Source organism: Delphinapterus leucas, chromosome 11, assembly GCF_059928025.1.
Source record: "Delphinapterus leucas isolate spDelLeu-1000000601 "Yukka" chromosome 11, BTC_Dleu_Yukka2, whole genome shotgun sequence".
NCBI classification, from domain to species: domain Eukaryota; kingdom Metazoa; phylum Chordata; class Mammalia; order Artiodactyla; family Monodontidae; genus Delphinapterus; species Delphinapterus leucas.
This window is the reverse complement of record NC_143139.1, coordinates 94220412-94245070: the sequence shown is the minus strand read 5'-3', so window position 1 is coordinate 94245070 and position 24659 is coordinate 94220412. Positions and strand designations below refer to the sequence as shown.

The 24659-nt window shown below is 41.4% G+C and overlaps 1 protein-coding gene across 18 annotated transcripts in view; it reads right to left on the bottom strand.

Moving 5' to 3' along the window:
* TNRC6B (trinucleotide repeat containing adaptor 6B) overlaps window positions 1-24659 on the bottom strand; it is a 261176-nt gene that overhangs the window by 75330 nt on the left and 161187 nt on the right. For all 18 annotated transcript variants that reach the window (XR_016394820.1, XM_089920034.1, XM_089920033.1 and 15 more), the window contains one exon: window positions 9617-9704. Coding sequence is in view for 17 of the 18 variants with exons in the window: in XM_089920034.1 (XP_089776160.1) it covers window positions 9617-9704 (88 nt within the window). In the remaining variant the exon portion in view is untranslated. The remainder of the gene's footprint in view (window positions 1-9616; window positions 9705-24659) is intronic.

Here is a 24659-nt window from a genome sequence, read left to right as displayed (position 1 = left end):
TTCACTTATTTTTTTAAATACATTTATGTATGTATGTATGTATGTATGTATTTATGGCTGTGTTGGGTCTTCGTTGCTGCGAGTGGGGGCTAGTCTTCGTTGCGGTGCTCGGGCTTCTCACTGCAGTGGCTTCTCTTATTGTGGAGCATGGGCTCTAGGCACACAGGCTTTAGTAGTTGCAGCACACAGGCTCTAGAGTGCAGGCTCAATAGTTGTGGCGCACGGGCTTACTTGCTCCACAGCATGTCGGATCTTCCCGGACCAGGGATCGAACCCACGTCCCCTGCACTGGCAGGCGGATTCTTAACCACTGTGCCACTAGGGAAGTCCCGACCATTCACTTCTTTTTTCTTTTTTTTTTTAAACATCTTTATCAGAGTATAAATGCTTTACAGTGTTGTGCTAGTTTCTGCTGTATAAAAAAGTGAATCAGCTATATGCATACGTATATCCCCATATCCCCTCCCTCTTGCATCTCCCTCCCGCCCTCCTTATCCCACCCCTCTAGGTGGTCGCAAAGCACGGAGCTGATCTCCCTGTGCCATGCAGCTGCTTCTCACTAGCTATCTATTTTACATTTGGTACTGTATATATGTCAATGCTACTCTCTCACTTCGTCCCAGTTTACCTTCCCCCTCCCTGTGTCCTCAAGTCCATTCTCTACGTCTGTGTCTTTATTCCTGTCCTGCCCCTAGGTTCATCAGAACCTTTTTTTTTAAGATTCCATATAATATGTGTTAGCATATGGTATTTGTTTTTCTCCTTCTGACTTACTGCACTCTGTATGACAGACTCTAGGTCCATCCACCTCACTACAAATAACTCAATTTTGTTTCTTTTTATAGCTGAGTAATATTCCATTGTATATATGTGCCACATCTTCTTTATCCATTCATCTGTCGATGGACACTTAGGTTGCTTCCATGTCCTGGCTATTGTAAATAGTGCTGCAATGAACACTATGGTACATGATTCTTTTTGAATTATGGTTTTCTCAGGGTATGTGCCCAGTAGTGGGATTGCTTGGTCACATGGTAGTTCTATTTTTATTTTTTAAGGAACCTCCATACTGTTCTCCATAGTGGCTGTACCAACTTACATTCCCACCAACAGTGCAAGAGGGTTCCTTTTTCTTCACAACCTCTCCAGCATTTATTCTTTGTAGATTTTTTGATGATAGCCATTCTGACCGGTGTGAGGTGATAGCTCATTGCAGTTTTGATTTGCGTTTCTCTAATGATTAGTGATGTTGAGCATCTTTTCATGTGTTTGTTGGCAATCTGTATATCTTCTTTGGAGAAATGTGTGTTTAGGTCTTCTGCCCATTTGTGCTTTGGGTTGTTTGTTTTTTTAATATTGAGCTGCATGAGCTACTTGTATATTTTGGAAATTAATCCTTTGTTGGTTGCTTCATTTGCAAATATTTTCTCCCATTCTGAGGGTTGTCTTTCCGTCTTGCTTATGGTTTCCTTTGCTGGGCAAAAGCTTTTAAGTTTCATTAGGTCTCATTTGTTTATTTTTGTTTTTATTTCCATTTCTCTAGGAGGTGGGCCAAAAAGGATCTTGCTGTGATATATGTCACAGAGTGTTCTGCCTATGTTTTCCTCTAAGAGTTTTATACTGTTTGGCCTTATATTTAGGTCTTTAATCCATTTTGAGTTTATTTTTGTGTATGGTGTTAGGGAGTGTTCTAATTTCATTCTTTTACATGTAGCTGTCCAGTTTTCCCAACACCACTTATTGAAGAGGCTGTCTTTTCTACATTGTATATTCTTGCCTCCTTTATCAAAGATAAGGTGACCATAGGCGTGTGGGTTTATCTCTGGGCTTTCTGTCCTGTTCCATTGATCTACATTTCTGTTTCTGTGCCAGTACCGTACTTTCTTGATTACTGTAGCTGTGCAGTATAGTCTGAAGTCAGGGAGCCTGATTCCTCCAGCTCCGTTTTTCTTTCTCAAGATTGTTTTGGCTATTCGCGGTCTTTTGTGTTTCCATACAAATTGTGCAATTTTTTGTTCTAGCTCTGTGAAAAAGCTCTTGGTAGTTTGATAGGGATGGCATTGAATCTGCAGATTGCTTTGGGTAGTATAGTCATTTTCACAGTGTTGATTCTTCCAATCCAAGAACATAGTATATCTCTCCATCTGTCTGTATGATCTTTAATTTCTTTCATCAGTGTCTTATAGTTTTCTGCATACAATCTTTTGTCTCCTTAGATAGGTTTATTCCTAGGTATTTTATTCTTTTTGTTGCAATGGTAAATGGGAGTGTTTCCTTAATTTCTCTTTCAGATTTTTCATCATTAGTGTATAGGAATGCAAGAGATTTCTGTGCATTAATTTTGTATCCTGCTACTCTACCAAATTCATTGATTAGCTCTAGTAGTTTTCTGGTAGCATCTTTAGGATTCTCTGTGTATAGTATCATGTCATCTGCAAACAGTGACAGTTTTACTTCTTCTTTTCCGATTTGGATTCCTTTTATTTTTTTTTCTTCTCTGACTGCTGTGGCTAAAACTTCCAAAACTATGTTGAATAACAGTGGTGAGAGTGGGCCACCTTGTCCTGTTCCTGATCTTAGAGGAAATGGTTTCAGTTTTTCACCACTGAGAATGATGTTGCCCGTGGCTTTGTCATATGTGGCCTTTATTCTGTTGACGTAGGTTCCCTCTATGCCTACTTTCTGGAGAGTTTTTTTTTATCATAAATGGATGTTGAATTTTGTCAAAAGCTTTTTCTGCATCTATTGAGATGATCATATGGTTTTTATCCTTCAAGTTGTTAATATGGTGTATCACATTGACTGATTTGCGTATACTGAAGAATCCTTGCATCCCTGGGATAAATCCCACTTGATCATGGTGTATGATCCTTTTAACGTGTTGTTGGATTCTGTCTGCTAGTATTTTGTTGAGGATTTTTGTACCTATGTTCATCAGAGATATTGGTCTGTAGTTCTCTCTTTTTGTGACATCTTTGTCTGGTTTTGGTACCAGGGTGATGGTGGTCTCGTAGAATAAGTTTGGGAGTGTTCCTCCCTCTGCTATATTTTGGAAGAGTTTGAGAAGGATAGGTGTTAGCTTTTCTCTAAATGTTTGATAGAACTTGCCTGTGAAGTTATCTGGTCCTTGGCTTTTGTTTGTTGGAAGATTTTTAATCACAGTTTCAATTTCAGTGCTTGTGAATGGTCTGTTTATACTTTCTGTTTCTTCCTGGTTCAGTCTCAGAAGGTTGTGCTTTTCTAAGATTTATCCATTTCTTCCAGGTTGTCCATTTTATTGGCATATAGTTGCTTGTAGTAATCTCTCATGACCCTTTGCATTTCTGCAGTGTCAGCTGTTACTCTTCCGTTTTCATTTCTAATTCTGTTGATTTGAGTCTTTGCCCTTTTTGTCTTGATGAGTCTGGCTAATGGTTTATCAATTTTGTTTATCTTCTCAAAGAGCCAGCTTTTAGTTTTATTGATCTTTGCTATTGTTTCCTTCATTTGTTTTTCACTTATTTCTAGTCTGATCTTTATGATTTCTTTCCTTCTGCTAACTTTGGAGTTTGTTCTTCTTTCTCCAGTTGCCTTAGGTGTAAGGTTAGGTTGTTTATTTGAGATGTTTGTTTCTTGAGGTAGGATTGTATTGCTATAAACTTCCCTTTTAGAACTGCTTTTGCTGCATCCCATAGGTTTTGGTTGTCATGTTTTCACTGTCATGTGTTTCTAGGTATTTTTTTATTTCCTCTTTGATTTCTTCAGTGATCTCTTGGTTATTTAGCAGAGTACTGTTTAGCCTTTACGTGTTTGTATTTTTTTACAGATTTTTTTTCCTGTAATTGATATCTAGTCTCATAGCGTTGTGGTCAGAAAAGATACTTGATACGATTTCAGTTTTCTTAAATTTACCAAGGCTTGATTTGTGACCCAAGATGTGATCTCTCCTGGAGAATGTTCCATGAGCACTTGAGAAGAAAGTGTATTCTGTTGTTTTTGGATGGAATGTCCTATAAATACCAATTAAGTCCATCTTTTTTAATGTATCATTTAAAGCTTGTGTTTCCTTATTTGTTTTCATTTTGGATGATCTGTCCATTGGTGAAAGTGGGGTGTTAGAAGTCCCCTACCATGACTGTGTTACTGTCAATTTCCCCTTTTTTGGCTGTTAGCATTTGCCTTATATATTGAGGTGCTCCTATGTTGGGAACATAAATATTTACAATTGTTATATCTTCTTCTTGGATTGATCCCTTGCTCATTACGTAGTGTCCTTCTTTGTCTCTTGTAATAGTCTTTATTTTAAAGTCTATTTTGTCTGATATGAGAATTGCTACTCCAGCTTTCTTTTGATTTCCATTTGCATGGAATATCTTTTTCCATCCCCTCACTTTCAGTCTGTATGTGCCCCTAGGTCTGAAGTGGGTCTCTCGTAGATAGCAATATATACGGGTCTTGTTTCTGTATCCATTTAGCCAGTCTATGTCTTTTGGTTGGAGCATCTAATCCATTTACATTTAAGGTAATTATCAATATCTACGTTCCTATTACCATTTTCTTAATTGTTTTGGGTTTGTTATTGTAGGTCTTTTCCTTCTCCTGTGTTTCGTGCCTAGAGAAGTTCCTTTAGCATTTGTTGTAAAGTTGGTTTGGTGGTGCTGAATTCTCTTAACTTTTGCTTATCTGTAAAGGTTTTAATTTCTCCATCGAATCTGAATGAGATCCTTGCTGGGTAGAGTAATCTTGGTTGTAGGTTCTTCCCTTCCCTCACTTTAAATATGTCCTGCCACTCCCTCTGGCTTGCAGGGTTTCTGCTGAAAAATCAGCTGTTAACCTTATAGGGATTCCCTTACATGTTATTTGTTGCTTTTTCTTTGCTGCTTTTAATATTTTTTCTTTTATTTAGTTTGATTAATATGTGTCTCGGCGTGTTTCTCTTTGGGTTTACCCTGTATGGTACTCTCTGTGCTTCCTGGACTTGATTGACTATTTCCTTTCCCATGCTAGGGAAGTTTTCCACTATAATCTCTTCAGATATTTTCTCAGTACCTTTCTTTTTCTCTTCTTCTTCTGGGACCCCTGTAATTCGAATGTTGGTGCATTTAATGTTGTCCCAGAGGGTCTGAGACTGTCCTCAATTCTTTTCATTCTATTTTCTTTATTCTGCTCCCTGGCAGTTATTTCCACCATTTTACCTTCCAGCTCACTTATCCGTTCTTCTGCCTCAGTTATCCTGTTATTGATTCCTTCTAGAGTATTTTTAATTTCAGTAACTGTGTTGTTCATCACTGTTTGTTTGCTCTTTAGTTCTCCTTGATCCTTATTAAATGTTTCTTGTATTTTCTCCATTCTGTTTCTGAGATTTTGGATCATCTTTACTACCATTACTCTGAATTCTTTTTCAGGTAGGTTGCCTATTTCGTCTCCATTTGGTCTTGTAGGTTTTTACCTTTCTCCTTTGTCTGTAACATTTTTTGGTCATTTCATTTTTTTTTTTTTTTTTGATGGGTGGTGCTGTATTCCTGTCTTACTGGTTGTTTGGCCTGAGAGGTCCAGCACTGGAGTTTGCAGGCAGTGGGATAGTGCTGCGTCCTGGTGCTGAGATGAGGACCTCTGGGAGGCCTCACTCCGACTGATATTCCCTGGGGTCTGAGGTTCTCTGTTAGTCCAGTGGTTTGGACTCGGAGCTCCCACCACAGGAGCTCGGGCCCGACCTCCGGCCTGGGAACTAAGATCCTGCAAGCCCGTTGCTGGGGGTTCCTCCCATCCCCTTAGGTGTCCGTGGTCCCCCACTGGTGCCTGGTAGGTGCCCTAGTTGTGAGGAGATGTGAATTCCACGTCCTCCTAGTATGCCATCTTGACTCCACCATCCCCATTCACTTATTATACTTTTTTTTTTTTTTTTTTTTTTTTGCGGTACATGGGCCTCTCACTGTTGTGGCCTCTCCCGTTGTGGAGCACAGGCTCCGGACGCGCATGAAGCACAGGCTTCAGCGGGCATGGCTCATGGGCCCAGCCGCTCCGCGGCATGTGGGATCTTCCCGGACTGGGGCACGAACCCGTGTCCCCTGCATCGGCAGGCAGACTCTCAACCAGTGCGCCATGAGGGAAGCCCAAACAAACATTTTTTGACACTTTTGCGCTGGGCACTGTCCTAGTTACTGGAAATACAAATATGAATAAAGTCTTGAGAAACTTAAGAGCCAGTCTAATGGGGTAGACAGAAAGAGATGATTGTAAAGCAATGGGGTAGGCTGAGAGAAAGATGTGGAAGCACTAGGAAGAGGCACCACAAATGTTTGCTGACTGACTGAATGAATGACCCCAATATAGAACCTCAGGCACATTCTCTACCATTCTTTGCATTATAGCACGTTTGCTGACTGACTGAATGAATGACCCCATTATAGAACCTCTGGCACATTCTCTACCACTTTTGCATTATAGCACATTTTATGCCTCCTAGTTGAGGTGCTGTCTCTACAGTGAGGTCAGAAACCACTAAGACAGTCACATGGTGAGCTTTGTGCTCGCTCCTTAAAAGTGCTAAATCAGAATCTAATTCTGAAATTACACAATGGTTCAGTATGATAAAACAATATCAAAGGCCATGTGTTAAGCCTAGATCCTGTGTCAGCCAATCTAGAACATTTCTGAACAAAAATGAGTGAATTTTTATTGTTCATAATTAACCATTTGAAATTTCATTTATGGTGATTTTCCTCTTTGTTGTAACTTTTAAACCAGTTCTTAATGCAGATGCAAATACACGGGGGAGACTGTCCAGCTGTATATATGAAATCTTCTGCATAAATAATCCCAATTCACTCTCAAATAAATCCACACCATCTTTTATTTTAAATCATTTTTCTTAGTAGGATCCACAACGAAGGTTTACAGATGCACATTTTATTAATCACTTCTAGTATTGACGTTTCAGGTTAAAAAACATTGTTGTCTATGTGAAGAATGAGGATGAACTGTACATTGCCTAAAACAATCACTCTATTAGGCCTCTTCTTGTAACCAGCCTTTGTTCAGGTTCCCCAGGGGCCAGCTTATAACTGGATTTTGCAGTCTGTGGGAATGCGTGGTTATAACGCATTCCCACAGACTGCAAAATCCAGTTTTTGTACCAATTTAGTAGATGAAATGTGAATGCCCTAAAGGAAGAAAGCCTTGGGGCTTCCCTGGTGGCGCAGTGGTTGAGAATCTGCCTGCCAATGCAGGGGACACAGGTTTGAGCCCCGGTCCGGGAAGATCCCACATGCCACAGAGCAAGCCCGTGCACCACCACTACTGAGCCTGTGCTCTAGAGCCCATGAGCCACAACTACTGAGCCTGCGTGCCACAACTATTGAAGCCCGCACGCCTAGAGCCTGTGCTCCACAACAAGAGAAGCCACCGCAATGAGAAGCCCACGCACCGCAACAAAGAGCAGCCTCCACTTGCTGCAACCAGAGAAAGCTCATGCGCAGCAACGAAGACCCAAGGCAGCCATAAATGGAAGGAAAGAAGGAAGGGAGGGAGGGAGGAAGGAAGGGAGGAAGGAAGGGAGGAAGGAAGGGAGGGAGGAAGGAAGGAAGGAAGGAAGGAAGCCTTCACTGAGGTTCACTGTCCCATCACTCCTGTAGGAAGGTCACTGCATGTGGGTACAATGCCCCTGATACCCTAGAGCTGGTGGACCCTCACATCACAACCTTGATGACGTGGAATGTGGCAGTATCCACCAAGTATGAAAGAAAAGCCTCTGGGGGCTTCCCTGGTGGCGCAGTGGTTGAGAGTCCGCCTGCCGATGCAGGGGACATGGGTTCGTGCCCCAGTCCGGGAAGATCCCACGTGCCGTGGAGCAGCTGGGCCCGTGAGCCATGGCCGCTGAGCCTGCACGTCTGGAGCCTGTGCTCTGCAACAGGAGAGGCCACAACAGTGAGAAGCCCACGTACCACCAAAAAAAAAAAAAAAAGCCTCTGGGTCGTCATCTGACATTTTTATTCAGGCTCTTTACTGTCATTTTGGGTAGTTCTAACAAGCTCAGATTAGAAGCAGGTACCCTGACAGCATGAAGATGTGATGGTGAGCACACCACTACTAATAGAACCAGAGACACAATTAAAAGCAAACAAAACCTTAAAGAGCACAGTAGTCTATTACAGCACCAAACAATAATAAATATTCCTTTTAATTAAGTCTGGAAGAAAAGATAAATTACATTTCACATGTTTAATGTGGCAGCGTCATATGCAATCCAATTCAGAAAATATTTTCACTGTTTTTTTGTGCCCGCACTCCCAAATGATTTCAATAATTCAGAGAACAGAATAATGGGAAACACTCTATCCAACAGTGCTGGGGTAACTTGCAGTGTCCCTTAAGTTCGAATTTCTAGAGCCTGTTTCTAAATCTAGGGTTCCCTCTGAAGCTGGTAACTGTTTCCCCTCCATAAACTTAGCTTCAGTAACCTGGCTCCACAGCAGGGACCCTCAAACCTGCCTCACACTGAGGCCCTGCTTCCCAAGTGCTTCAGGTGGTGGTAACAAGAACTAGAGGCAAAGTGATTCTGCCGGGCACTTTGCAAAGGCAGAAATGCAACCGTGCCGAGCCAGGGTCTGCAGTGAGGTGGGGGAAGTTAGCTCAGACAGTGGCCAGGGCAGAGGGGCACGCTCTTCAGCAGAGGGGGCAGGGCGGGGAGGTCTACCCACTCTCTGTTCCCCACAACACTGTCAGGCAAACACTTCAACTAAGACTTGACAGTTGACAGCTGTCAGTCCTATGTCTTTTTTATAAATTTACTTATTTATTTATTTTTGGCTGTGTTGGTTCTTTGTTGCTGCGCGCGGGCTTTCTCTAGTTGCAGAGGGCGGGGGCTACTCTTCATTGTGGTGAGCGGGCTTCTCACTGCGGTGGCTTCTCTTGTTGCGGAGCACGGGTTCTAGGCACGCGGGCTCAGTAGTTGTGCCTTGCAGGCTCTAGAGCGCAGGCTCAGTAGTTGTGGCACACGGGCTTAGTCACTCTGCAGCATGTGGGATCTTCCTGGACCAGGGCTTGAACCCATGTCCCCTACACTGGCAGGCTGATTCTCAACCAAGGCGCCACCAGGGAAGCTCTGTCTTTTTTTCTTTTAGCATCTCTTTTTCCCCAAGCAAATGCCTCAGAGCTGTGCAATACTATCTCCCCCAGAGCATGAAGCAAGCCCACCAGATCCTCTCTGAGGGAGATTTCTTTACAGAATTATCAAAAGGTAGACTCATATAAATGACAATGTTGTAGGTGGACCAGAAGGACAAGATCAGGGCAAATGGCAAGCTTTGAAAAGTTATTCTACAAGCTTAAGAAAATGGAGATTAATCATGGCACAAATAAGGAAACAGTACAAGCATTTAAGTGTCGGTAACTCTCTTGCTTTTCTCAGTATTATTTACTGTTGTTTGCAATAAAATCAGCTATAGCATTAATTTAACATCCACTTTATGGTAACAAATGCAGGTCTTTAACTTTCTCCCACTTTCAAATCTTAAAACTCTTAAGTAAATTAATGCCTCAAGTAGCATTATTAAGATTATCAGGTATCCAAACCAAGGCAGTTACTTATTCTAGATGCTTGGCTACGTAAAGACAGACTTTAATTGGTAAAACCCACCTTCTGAGTGGCTTCTTTTTTCTTTTTATCCTCTTTCTTCCTTTTCTTGTCTTCCATTAACTGTTCTTCCCTTTCTTGCTCCTTCTCTCTGTTAAAGTAATGTCACACAAGGTTAAACATCTCTATCCACAGTCTATTTGTGTAGCAAATTAAATGCTTATAGATGGTAGGCAAGGCAACAAACATTTCATCTCTGACTGAGCAGAGCACAGTATTCTACTTAAGCTAGGAGGATACATAAAACTCACCACATTTAGTTATCCCCTTTATTTTGGTTTGTAACCCCTTTTGCAAAACATGACATTAAGTTTGGTTTTAAAGAAACCCATTAAAGAGAGCCTTTATAATATCTTCCTAAACACACACACACACACACGATCAATGTATTTCCACTCAGCAAAGAACCTGATTCGAATATATGACAACATCCAGTTGGCTTCTGACAATATTCCTCACAAATAATGCAGAACATGACTTCAGTTTTGGTACACAGGTATTTATCATAACTTAGGTGTTTTCCCATGACATCTTCAGAGCGGTGAACATAAAACCCTATGTTCTAAATTCTGTATTTTTTTTCTGCATTATTAACACTGTATGTTTTACATGTTTTCTACTTGTGTTTTTAAGGCAGTATTGAAGGTCCTACAAACCCATGTATTCCCTATTGGGTGATTTGACAATTAAGATCATCAGGTTTTGCTCTCCTCAAAATAAAACATAAAAAAAAATCTAGTTGAAGAAACATGCTGAATCCTAAGAAACTAAGATAACGTAACTTATAACTCACATTTGAAAAATAACTGTAAAATGTAATATTTATTCTATTATATATTATATTCTTACATATAGTCTAATATTCTAATATATATAGAAAGCTGTCAACTTTTATGTATTGACTGGGAAAAATGCATAAACAACCACTGGTGTAACCTTGTGGTGCAGCCACAAGGCAGGAAACTCCAGACGCCATGCTTATTGAATTTCAGAGCTGGAAGGAGAGTTAGGGATCCAGCTCCCAGTTCCAACCTCTGAGCAGATGCTGCCTGCAGTACTTGTGATTTTAGGTGATCCAACACACCGAGTCCACGGTTGCACAGATATCACCTAGATAAAGGCTAAATTAAATGTCAGAGAAATTAAAGAAAAATGTTGAACGTTTGCAGACGTGACACAGATCACAAAGATGGTCCTTGAAGGACTCAAGTTTGGGGAGTGAAACTCACTCAACCTACCTAAAAGGAACTGAGGACCCACACTGAGGCACACTCTCATGAATAGGTAAATAACGCTTTATTTATAGAAAACAAGAACTAATAAACAAACAAAAAATAAGTGCTTTACCTATATATCAAGTTTTCAGTGGCTCTTTCTACATTCACAAATACTGCCCTTTCTCCTTCTGTATCTCTGGGCATTAATATACAAAAGCCTAAAGTCCACGATTCATACTCCAAGGCAACTTCCATGAACACTTCAAAAATAAAATCAAGGAAGAGATTTTATTGTAATTTCCTTAGGTTTAAGGCTGGATTTCTTTGGAGTCAGATTGTGTGCCATCAGCCTAAGTGTGAAGTTCTAGGTGAAAATCCACTTGCAGCCGAGGACTGCTTTAAGAAAATGGACTTACGAAAATTGGCAAGATAGATGTTGACCATCTAAGGTAGGCTGGCCACAGATCCTGTTATATTTGGCTCCTACGGCCTCTCGCTTCCTCTGGCTGCAAATGGAAGAAGATGGGGTTCCTCATGACCCAGTTACTGTAACTTGATTTCCATATTTTAAACTAAAACTGACTACAGAAAAAGAGCAACCACAGCCTGAATATCTCCTGTTTAAATATTCAATGCTCTAAAAAGCATTAAGTTGCAAAACTAAAAGTTTATTTTTTAAATGCAATGTAGAAAAATAAAAAGCAGTCTTTTTTTTTTTTAGAATTGTGTGATCCCTTTTATACATTACTATTTCAAAATGTCAAGTGATAAACAAACATTGGAAACAGAAGATAAAGCAGTAAGTCTTTAATGAGACACCTTTTTAAAAAACAACTAACCTTTTCAAATATTTTTTCCTATAAACAGGTAATTCAGGGAAAGGGACTGAAATTTATGTTCACTACAAGCAGATTTATTTCCAAAACAAATATTTTTCAAAGCTTTCCAGGAGACAGGCTGTGCTTTCACCCTGATCTTTTACTCTGTGTGTTGGTAGAATTGAGTCTTCTCTTTAAATTTCACTTCCTTAGGAAGAATTTATTTTCCCAAACCAAGCCTGACTTAAAAGCCTACCATTTGCTTAATAATGAATCAGAAAGTGTGGGGTTCACTTTTCTTCTAATTCGGTTGTGCTCTATCTTGGCTGCACATTAGTACCATTTGGGGAGCTTTAAAACATCTCTATGCTGCATCAGAGCCTAACAGGGGTGAAGAGGACATCCATGCAGGGAAGGCATCTATGGTGGTGGTGATGGGAGATCCATTACATATGGGGGATTGACCAATAAGTAAATATATTAACGATGATGACAATCAGGTTTCTCACTACTGAAAAAAGGAGTTACCAAATGGAAAAGGAGAAATCTCAAATGAACCCTGTAACGTTGGATCAGAATTAGTTATTGGCATGAACTCATGATTTTTAACACATAGAGACTGACATAACAAAAAAAGTAGATGTAACTTTGTGTGCCTATATGTGTATATTTCCTTCATGTATGCAAACACACACGCTTATTGTCTAGCTCTATCACTGAGAGGGCTTGGGAACAAGCAACGTCCAAATACTGTAGGTATGAACACACCTCGAACCCAGATTATGTCTTCTAAATACCATTCTTTACTAAGAGAACCAGAGTTCTTTGGAAAAAGAGCTAATGTGGGGGCTTGAACATGGAACGCACAAAATGAGCCTGGAATGCCTATTTGCCAAGAAGCAAGGAAATCTACAAATGATGGGACACGTCAAATGGTCACAAAGGCTTGAAGGGGCTCCTACAAGCTAAATCTCGGACAATATGACAATAAAAATAAGTAATGATAGTAACAGATTACAGGCCATTGCATAAAACAGGAAAACATCAGTCTATACAGACAGAAATAAGTAAATGAATACATTGAAAATGACAAGGAATGTAACAGAGTTTTAAAGCGTCACACCATAAAAATACTTACTGATTATAAAAGAGAAAATAGTAATTATACAGAGGAGAAGCCTGGCAGACACTACCTTAATCAATAATCTATGTGAATATCATCAATAATGGGACAGACTGAAATTATGAGTCACCTGATTGGATGCTCTGAGAACACAGCATCACTCCTATGATACGTATAACCTGAATATCATCATGGGGAAACATCAAACAGCCCCAAATTGAGAGACATTTTAGAAAACTACTGGTTTGCAATCTTCAGAAGTTTCAAGGTAATGAACACTAAGGGAAGATTGGGGAAGTGTTCCAAATGGAAGGAGACTAAAGAGATACAACCACCAATTGCAAAGTGTGATCCTTTTACTATAAAGGCCATTACTGGGGCCAGTGTTAAACCTTGAAAAGGAGCTAAAGATTAAATGGTAGTAATGTACCAGTGTTAATTTTTTTGATGGTTTTATTGTGCATACACAGGAGACTGTTCGTGTTTTTTAGAAATACACTAGTATTCTAATTATTGGCGAAAGGATGCACGTGATGGGACATTGGGTCAGCAATTTTTTTTTTAATTATTAAGGGAAAAAAGTGTTGTGTTTTTTCCCCCAAAATCATAGTTGTAACTTTTCAGTAAGTTCAAGGTTGTTTCCCAAAACAAAACACCAAAAAACAAACATCAGTAAAACCACTGCCCAGGCAGTACTCCAGATCAATTACATAGGAATCAATGGGGTTTTTTCCCCAAAGCCCCCACGCCCAAGTGGTTCTAACATGTAGTTGGAGTTGAGAACAACTACTCTAAATTCCTGTGCTAAGCCTACACTTTAAAACATATCTATTTATACTTCAAAAATCAAACCTCCCATACAACAATCAAATACAAATGGCAGGGACTAGGTGGGTCTCAGTTAACCTTCAAATGCTTCTAGATCTAGAAGCAGGAGAAATCATTGATACTTTCCCCCATCTCTAAATACACAGCCAGATACAAGCGTAAACACTGTAATCGAGAATAAATCTACAATGATAAAAAGCCAAAACTACTCTTAAAAATGTCCAAAGTGAAGAAAATCAACAGTTTCCTTCTTTCTTCTTCTTTTTTTTTTTTTTTTTTTACAAATAACCATTAGTTGCAAGAAGTATGTACGAGTTTTTTTTTTTTTTTTTTTTTGTGGTACGCGGGCCTCTCACCGTTGTGGCCTCTCCCGTTGCGGAGCACAGGCTCCGGACGCGCAGGCTCAGCAGCCATGGCTCACGGGCCCAGCCGCTCCGCGGCATGTGGGATCTTCCCGGACCGGGGCACGAACCCGTGTCCCCTGCATCGGCAGGCGGACTCTCAACCACTGCGCCACCAGCGAAGCCCACAAGTGAGTTTTTTTTGAGAAAGGCAATATCTGAATAAAAGGGGAGATTATCCAATATTCACCTGAGCTGAGGCAGAGCAAGACTCCTGTTTTGCATGCAAGTTCAGAACACTGAAGAATAACGATGCTGACATTCCTAAAAACCTGCTGCTTCTCACATCCAAAGCCTCCAAGGTTCTGAGGCCATGCTGGGGATGTCCAGAGCTGTAATATCCAGATGACAATTCCCTCGAGCTGACATCCAGGGCCATTCACAGTACAGTTCCAAATTCTACACTTCCCTCATCCACTGTGCAGACCTGACACAAAAACCTTCCTCCTTTTTGTTGCCCAATGACATCTTACCCCGTTGTCAAGCCTTAGCTCAATATCCGTCTGCTTCAATAAAGCCTTCCCTGACAACTCCAACTCATAAGAAACTCGCCCTCCTCTGTACACCTCACCACCTCTGCCGTGCCTCTTGTCTGGTCCTCGAGGGGTTCCAAGGCAGATGCTATCAGTCACTGGCAGCGCCAGAGCATGTAAAATGACTTTTCTATAGCATGGCTGCTTTGACCAGGGCTCTGGGAGGAAGAGCTGGTTTGGGGGCTCCTCTGTGTCTCACTTCCCTTCTACCAGGATGCCCAGGAACTGACCCATTTCTTTAACAAACATCTATGAGCCAGGCACTTTCCTAAGCACTGCAGGTACAGCAGAAACAAAACCAAACCCCAGCTCTCGGGCGGGCTTACGTTCCAGTGGGGTAGATAGGCATCAACCAAGACACAACAAAGTACACGTATCAAATATACATTTCAGGTGGCAACAAGTGCCTCGAGGAGGACGGGGCAGGGTGAGCTGAAGAAGGGTTAGAAAAGCCCTCTCTGATAAGGTGGTCTAGGAATGGAGACCCATGAGGCGAGGGAGATGCGGCTACCTGGGAGAGAGCACTCCAGGCAGAGGGAACAGTAAGTGTGAAGGAATGACACGGGGGTGTTTGGCAAGAAGGCTGGAGCACAGGGAGTGAGGGAGACAGCGGCAGATGAGGTCAGACAGGGAGCAGGGCTCTCGTGAGAGTGACTGCACTTTTCAAACTAACCGGGACACATCTCCTGATAACTGAGTAAGGAGGCAACCTGGGACTGGGGTGCACACACATAACCAACACTTCCGATACCTCTAATTCTCACCTTCAATGAAAAGGCCCATTTCTCCCCTCCGGGTCAACACTTCCAGAGCTCCTGCTTCTGTCCTCCCAGGGGCTGGCATGCCTCCCTCAGAGCACCCATCACACTGTAGAACAGCAAGCCAAACAGGTCTACGTTTGCTACCAATGAAGTCTCTGGACGCAGGGGAGTTGCCCTTTCTCTTATCATATGCGCTGAGCACAAATACCAGGACACACTAGGCCCTCTACTAAATGTTACCAAAATGCATGATTACGGAGCAAGCGACACTTTTCTATCCCTTCCGTGGGACACGTGTTCAAGAGAAAAGCCTCAAAGCACCTAATTAAATCACTTAACAAACATACGCTGAGTTACTATTATGTGCCAGGCCTTGATCTAGGCACTGGGCATGTAACAGTGGCCTCAGGGGCTGACAGTCTAGACGGAGACAGACACACACATACACAACACCAGGAAATCATTACAAATGCCATGAAGAGAATAATGCTGGGAAAGGGGCTAGAGAGTGACCAAGAGGGAAGGGACAGGGAAGATGGTGAGCTACTTTACACAAGATGCTCCCAGAAGGCCTCTCTCAGGCAGTGAGAGACCGAAATGCAGAAAATTATCTGGGAGAAGAGTGACCAACCAGGCTGAGAGAACAGTAAACACAAGGGTCCTGAGATGGGAGAGTGCATGGTGTGTATTTGGGGCTTTATTTTTTGGGGGGAGGAATATTCTTCTCCCTCCCTTCCCCAACCCCCCACAGCAAAACCCCACACACACCCTTCAGAGTTTTCTGTACTTATCTTGTAATAGTCCTTGCTCACATCAAAAGAACTAGGCATTCCATTTCTTAAAAGCTTCTGTTCTATGTCCGTCCTTCCTTCTTTATCTCAGTGCCCACTTCACGCCAAGCACTGTGCTAGAGGCCAAGATCCAGCAGCAAACTAGATGCAGTGCTGTTGTCCTCCTGGAGCTCTCAGTTTAAATTTTTGTGTGTGTGATAATTTTTTAAATTATTTATTTATTTATTTTGGCTGAGCTGGGTCTTCGTCGCGGGGTGCAGGCTTCTCTAGTTGCGGCACGTGGGCTTAGTTGAGGCATGTGGGATCTTAGTTCCCCCACCAGGGATCAAACCCGGGCCCCTTGCATTGGCAGCATGGAATCTTAACCACTGGACCACCAGGGAAGCCCCTCAGTTTAAATTTTTCAACAGCTGCATCTTGTCTCACAGCTCAGACAACATCTTCAAGGGAGGAACCTCTGCTCTTGCTCTGCGCTCCATCTTTTTTTTTTTTTTTTTTTTTTTTTTGCGGTACACGGGCTTCTCACTGTTGTGGCCTCTCCCGTTGCGGAGCACGGGCTCCGGACGCGCAGGCTCAGCGGCCATGGCTCACAGGCCCAGCTGCTCCGCGGCATGTGGGATCTTCCCAGACCGGGGCACAAACCCGTGTCCCCTGCATCGGCAGGCGGACTCTCAACCACTGCGCCACCAGGGAAGCCCTGCGCTCCATCTTTACCAGCACTCTGGGGTACTCTGAAGGCAGCCTACAGCGCCATTGGTGTTTTCAAAGTACCAGAACCTTGGATATGTGAATTCATAGCTTGTAATAATCTAGGTAAGAGATCAACTTCTTCCCACAAACTAGAATCATGACCAATGATTCCTGAATTGCTCAAACCCAAACCCATCATGCCTCAAACATCAAGTAGAGGCAGGACTGACAATTTCATACTTGAAAGCAGTAATCACCAATATGCTGACTGGAGTGTAAAGATACTAAGAACCTCAATTCAGCTAAACAGACAGGGTTCATCTTAACAGGAAAGTGTGTCCAGATATAAAGAGCATCTTTCTTTTCTTGAAGGTGGGGATAACTGGCCACAACACCTGATGCTCTCTGGTCAGTAAGTGTGGTGGCACCTTTGGTCCCAGTTCCTAACCAACTCTACACAATTGAGGCAGACAGACCCGAACGGATACAACAGATCCACCCAACATGTGAAACATGCCAGAAGCAAACCAGTACTGTAAAAGAACAAGCTATCAATACATCAACAACTTGGATGAATCTCCAGGGAATTATGGTGTGTGAGCCAATTGTTGTAAGGGAGTCCCAAAAGCCAATCCCAAAGGTTACATCCTGTATGATTCTATTTACAGAACATTCTGAAATGAATGTTGTTGTCATGAATGTTGTCAATGAATGAAGTAGTTGTTAGGGATTGAGGGGTTGAGGTGGGGTGAGGCAGGGTGATTATAAAAAAGGGTGACACTAGTGGTCCTTATGGTGATGCATCTTCTGTATCTTGTTAGTGGTGGTGGATACATGAACCTACATGTGACAAGACTATAGAACTAAACACACACATACACAAATAAGCACCAGGAAAACTGGGGAAATCTAAGTAAGATCGGTGAGTTATATCTGTCAGTATCTTGGCTGTAATACTGTCCCACAGTTCTGCAAGAAGAAACCATCGGCAGAATCTGGGTAAAAGGTACCTGGAATCTCGACGTGTTATTTCTTACAACTGCATGTGAATCTACAATTACCTCAATAAAGATATTAATTTAAAAAAAAGAGCCTCAAACACTGACTCATCTTTTAGTTATCTGTTTAAAATTTTTTAAGGACTTCTACTTTAAACAACTCTTTTAACAGCTCTTTATGAAAGTCACATAAGAGTCAAAAAGAATTTTAGAAAACATTTTAGTCCTGACATTCACAGAAATGCATTCCCTCAAATATTCTAGAATCTACACTTCACTCTAACGTATTCAAATTGTTACAGTTTCATCAGTCAAGGTTCCTTGCGTCTTCAGTACGTTGATATGTGATAAATATGATACCACAGGATATTTAAAATGTTCCTCTACCATGCAATTCGTAACATCATCCTTCTACTGAGAATTTTAGTGCTGTACTAGTAATAAAAGCTATTATTTGACTTTGCGGTGGATAAGTGCATCAATTCAGCCAACGTCAACTCCAAGCCCCTTCTGGCCTATTTCCCAGACTCCCTTACAACTAGAGATTGAAATGTGACTTATGTCCTGCCAATAAGTTGCGCTCGTGCATGACTTTACTAGGGAACTGACAGGGCACAGGGCACCCCTCTTCTTAGGGAGCAGACATGATGTGGTCCTGGAGCCAAAACCTCTAACAGCGGTTTCCTGAATGTACAGGAAGAGGAAAAAGCTCCCGTGGGGCCGCCAGTTCCGTGGTGTGATTCCCAAGGATCTGTGAGACAGCATCACCATTTAATAAACCCCTGGCACCAGTGAGAGTGAATTAATTCTATTGTCTGACACTAAGAACTCTGTCCAACACATATATATATATAAGCTTTCCAAAGCACACGTAATATATGTGACTTGTATAGACGTTTATTTCCTTAAAAGACAAACGGTAATCTCGGCAATTTATAAAACAGTAAGAAAATAACTAGACACAAAAGCATTAACATTCATAACCAATTAAGGATTAATGATACAACACATATCTGGAGTGAGGAAAACTAACAAAAGGAGTGCAATGAAAAGAGTTAAGCAAAGTGCCAGAAGTATCCATTTAGAGTGTTTTTAATTAAAAATGCACACAGAAAGAGAGTATGTTGGAATAAATCCATTTCAGCAGAGGAATCACATAGCAGGATACTCCAAAGATCTGTGTTGGATTTGTTCTTAACAGTTTTTCATTTGCTGGATCTGACTGAGGGAATTTAATGGGATGCTAATGTAATTTGCACATGGTATTAAATTAGTAGACAAGGCCAAACAGCACAGAGGCATCAAAGTCATTCTAACACTGAGTGGCTCATGGGAAGAAAACCTAGAAAAATTAAGGTAAATATATTTTTCATTAATTTAGAGGGATGCAGAAATTTCTCCTGCCTTCAGATGCACTGTGTAATATGCAATAGGCTATTCTTTTGTGCGTTGGCAACAAAATTAACACCTCTCCTCCTACATATGACTTACCTTTCTACAAGAGGCTGCGCAAAACAATGCTTCTCAAACTTTAATGGGAATCTTGTTAAAATGCAGATTCTTATTTAGTAGGTGTGGGTTGGGACCTACAATTCTCCATTTCTAACAAGCTGCTGGTTCCTGGACCTTACTTTGAATAGCACAGGTACAATGCACTTACTTGGTTGTTCTTTCTAGGAAATTATGGAATTGTAGTTACTTCTCCAAGGATAAATATTAACCTCATTTAACATCAAGCTTATGCCTCGCTATTCCCATCTGTGTTTCAGTGCCAAGTTACAGTGTAATCTTCATAAAGATATATTAAAAGTCAATTAAACAACTTGTGTAATATCAAATATGCATAAAATTCAATTGAAACGATGACATCAGAAATAGCTAGGACCAAATGTGTGCAGGCAAAAAATCCATGATGACAGCAAATGTAAGGCATCAATAGTTGAAGGGGACCATCAACTGCAGGGTACGTGCAGATTTCAGGTATGTCAAACATAAAAAGAATTTGCGTTTCAGAATCAATTAAATATGGCAATAATACTTTTGCATATATAACCTCTGATTCTAAGCATCTCACAAATTCCCCCACTTTCCATAGATGAGGCACATGCAAGGAATAGGTTTATTTGGAATTACTCAAATCAAAGGAAGATAATACATTTAAAAGACCTTGTTTTCACTTTCAAAAATTCCATGTGGCAAAAGTTATAACCAACGATGCGGGAGGTTTTTCCCTGCGAAAAACCCTTCAGGGTTAGAATGGTACCTGAGGAACACCTAATTTGAAATGATTCTTCTTATACTTTATATACTGTTGCCATGCAGCCCAGCAATCTATAACAAAACCTTCTATTCAACCTTAGTGCAGCTGTGTAGGAAGTTCTCTATATTGCTTTGGAAATTACCTCCTTATAGCTCTCACCCACTGGTCCTAAGCCTTCCTTTTCAGACCGCACAAGGCAAGTCTTCTAAATCCGTATTTGTAGTCATCTATCATGCATCCCTGACGCTTTCTCAGTTTCTTCAAACATTTCACATGTGACCTGGTTTTCTGCCCCCTCACCACTGGGGTCATTATCCCCTAAACATGTCCAGTTTGTCTACACGCATCCAATTATCGGTTAAAGCAAGACCAAATAGAGTAGACCTGCCACCTCTTACCTGTCCCAGATAATATTTCACTGCCAATACAGTCAAAGAGCCAGTTTGCCTTCTTAGCAATCACATCTTTCTGAGTTACAGCTACCTCACACCCCTATTTTTCACAGTACTGCTAAGTTACTTCTCCAAGACTGTGTGCACGATCTCACATGTGTCTCTCCCAAAGTCCTCTGTGCCAGACTGTCTGTCAGCCTACTACTGTGGCCTCCTACAGTCTTCCCCGCACTGCAGGGAAAGGGCTGGAACAACATTTCCCAGAATCCCTTTCTCTGTCTGGTCTAGGTTGGACACAGCCAATGAGAGGCTCTCTCTTGGTCTGGAAGGCAGAAGTCAGTATTCTCTAAAAATAGTTGCAAGCAGACACGTAGGCAGCGGCAGACAGGACTTTCCACTTTTACAGCAGCTTCCAGATGAACTGGAGCCATACTGGAGCTGCAGGCAGCCGCTGAGATCACTGCTTCCCTGGGAACCCAGCACTCTACTTTCATCAACAATAACAGTGGTCTCCCTGCATTCCCCCACCCCACCCAGACTTCCTAATGGTTTTGTGAGCCTTTAATTCCCTATAAAAAACCTTTTCTTCTAGGAAAATACAATGGGTTCTACAAAAGAAAAAGCTACCGGAATTAATAAATGACTTTAGCAAGGTTGCAGGATATAAGATCAATATACAAAATCAATTCTATTTCTATATACTAGCAACAAACAATCAGAAATTGAAATTGTAAAACATCCTATTATAGTAGCATGAAAACTTACAAAATACTTAAGGATAAATCTGATAAAAAAAATGTCCAATCCCTGTACACTGAAAACTATAAAATACTGATGAGAGAAAAATTTTAAAACCTAAATAAGTGGAGAGATACACTGTGTTCATGGATTGGAAGACAGCATTGTTTAGATGTGGATTCTCCCAAAATTAATGTACAGATTTGACACAATCCCTATCAAAATCCCAGCATGACTTTTTTTTTTAGTAGGAACTGACAAGCTCTTTTTAAAATTCATCAGGACCCAGAATAGCCAACAAGGTTTGAAAAGAACATTTGGAGGACTCACACAACCTGACACCCAGACTTATTATAAAGGTACGATAATCAAGACAGCGCAGTATTGGCAGCGGCACAGACAAAAAGTTCAATGGGCTAGAACAGATTCCAGAAATAGACTGACACAGAAATGGACAACTGATTTTCAAAAAAGGTGCAAAGGCAATTCAGCAGAGAAAGGATAGTCTGTTTTCAACAAATGGTGGGGTAGCAACTGAATAGCCATATGTTTAAAAAAGAACCTCAACCCATACCTTACACCACATACAAAAATTAACTCAAAATGGATCGAAGACCTGAATATAAAACTAAAAGAAAACACAGAAAAGAAAATCTTTGTGATCTTGGGTTAGGCAAATTATTTCTTAGCTACAACACCAAAAGCACAATCCACAAAAGAAAAAAAGTTGATAAAGTTGATTCATCAAAATTAAGGACTTCTGCTCGCCAAAAGATGCTGTTAAGAGGACAAAAAAAGAGCAGCAGACCGGGAGAAAATATTTGCAAATCACTTATATGATAAAGAATGTGCGTCCAGATATAAAAAGAACCCTCCAAACTCATTAATATGAAAACCCAATTTTTCAAACGGGCAGAAGATTTGAACAGACACTTCACCAAAGAAGATGCACAGATGTGGCAAATAAGCACATAAACAGATGTTCAACATCATCAGTCATTAAGAAAAAACAGATTAAAACCACAGTGAGGTGATACCACACGCATACTTATTAGAATGTCCAAAATTTTAAAAATGGACCATACCAAGTCTTGGCAACTGCAACTCTCTCATGGTGGGAATGTTACGTGGTAACCAGTTTGGCATTTTCTTAAAAAGTTAGACACCTACCGCATGACCCAGCCTTTCCTTGCCTAGGTATTTACCCTAGGGAAAAGAAAGCATACATCCGATACAAAGACTTCTAAATGAATTATTCACAGCAGCTTTATTTGTAAGAGCTGAAAACTGTAAACTACTGAACGGTGCATCAACAGGTGAATGGATCAACAAATGGTGGGACTGCATACAACGAAACGGTTCTCAGCAATAAGGGGGATGAGCTACTGATACACATAACACGGATAAATCTCAAAATAATTCTGTCGAATGAAAGAAGCCAGATGAGAAGTACTGTATGTTCCATTTGTATTAAATTCGAGAAAATGCAAACTAATCTACAAGGGCACAAAGCAGACCAGTGGTTACCTGGGGGCTGGTAAGGGGCAGGAAGGGGTGAAAAGGAGGACTGACAAATGGGCAAAAAGAGACTTTGCATTCCTTATCATGTGTATACACAGTTCAAAATTCAGTGTATTCTGAAAACTTCAAATACAGGCAGTTTAGTATATGTCAATTATACCTCAATAAGGGGCTGAAAAAAAAGAAAGAGGAAAAAACTCTTGCCTACGTGGAATACCTGGAATGGCCTGTTTTCCTGGCAGAGCCCTGACTGTGCACTGGTACCAGTGAGATTTATCAGTTGAAATTTCACCCAGGTTGGGACTTCCCTGGTGGAGCAGTGGTTAAGAATCCGCCTGCCAATGCAGGGGACAAGGGTTCGAGCCCTGGTCCGGGAAGATCCCACATGCCACGGAGCAACTAAACCATGCGCCACAACTACTGAGCCTGTGCTCTAGAGCCTGCGAGCCACAACTACTGAAACCCATGTGCCTAGAGCCCGTGCTCCGCAACAAGAGAAGCCACCGCAATGAGAAGCACGCGCACCGCAACGAAGAGTAGCCCCTGCTCGCCACAACTAGAGAAAGCCCGTGCAGCAATGAAGACCCAATGCAGCCAAAAAATAATTAATTAACTAAAAAAAAAAAAAAATTTCACCCAGGTTGTGCACACTGTTCCCTAAGATGGCAAATCTTTAAATCGGAGCTTCTGCACGGATAATGTTCCTATGAGTGTAAAGCTTCATTTTTAAGTGCAATGAAGCCTCCTGTAAAAGAAAGCTTAATAAGGCAAATGTCTGAACTTTTAGACCTTTATATTTCATTGCTTTAACTCTCTGGACTGCTATAAACTACCAGCATGTTCACTGGGATTTTCTCCTGATGTTTCCATTCAGTTGGTAACACCTATATGGTGTGTTCATATTATAACTCTGAATCAAATCTGCTAATTTTTCAACCATTCTTTTGGTTTTGCTTGCCTCAAACTAAGGTTCTTCAAGCTCAGAGGACCCCTTAGGTTTTAAAGAGCTAAGATTTGGTGAATAAATCTTTGTTAACACCATCTCACATTTTACTCCTGAATGTACTTTCCCACACGCTACAATTAACATGCTAGGTTCCTAAAGACAGCCTGAAATTAGGAGTAGTTTTACAAGTACCCGAACAGGCTAAGGAGCAGCATCAGGATGAGGGCTATACCACATACTCTAATATTTATATCCTGGAACCACTAAAAACTATGTTTAAACCTTAAGCGCCAGACAAACACACAAAAGCCAGAGAAGCACTCTACCCTTAGTATTCAACAGCAAAGAAAGCGAAAAGAAACAAGGTATAGGAGTCCAAGCCAGGGTTCCGGAAATCACTATAAAATAGTGATGAAACACAGTTCCTCAGCAGAAAAGAAAATAAGCTTATCGATCAGAACCCACAGTGTGAGGCACATGTTATTTAGGGGAAGAGCTGACAACTTATTAACAGTAGGGAGTGGGGCTGCTTTCACAAACATTTACGTGCTTTTGTTGTTATACTGCTTTCCCACCCTCCTTTGCCTGCTTCCACGCATGGTCAAACACGATCACTATATATTAAGGGAATAAAGTATAATAACTGATCTTTGAAATCAGTAAGGTTGTTAGCAATTCAACCAAAATCACAGTAAGTGGAAACTCCATTAAAAGGCAATTTTAAAGCAATTAAAATGTGACATGAGAGTATGCGGTGTCCACGTGTATCCAGGAGGACTCAGTGGCCAGGATATCAAAATGCGTGAAGTGCTTCCACATGTCTATCCCCAGCAGGGCCTCGTCTCTGAAGATGAGTCAGAAGCCTTGGTCTGAGGTTCGGACCCTTGTGTGTGCACTCCCAATGGAACGGTCTGGAAAGTTTGGAGAGATTGTGGAAGGTCTGTTGCCCACCTACACAGGAGAAGGGAGTTGGGAAGTGTGTGCCCTCAACTGGGAGCCATTATCCTCAGGCTCTGGACCCTCCTCTCT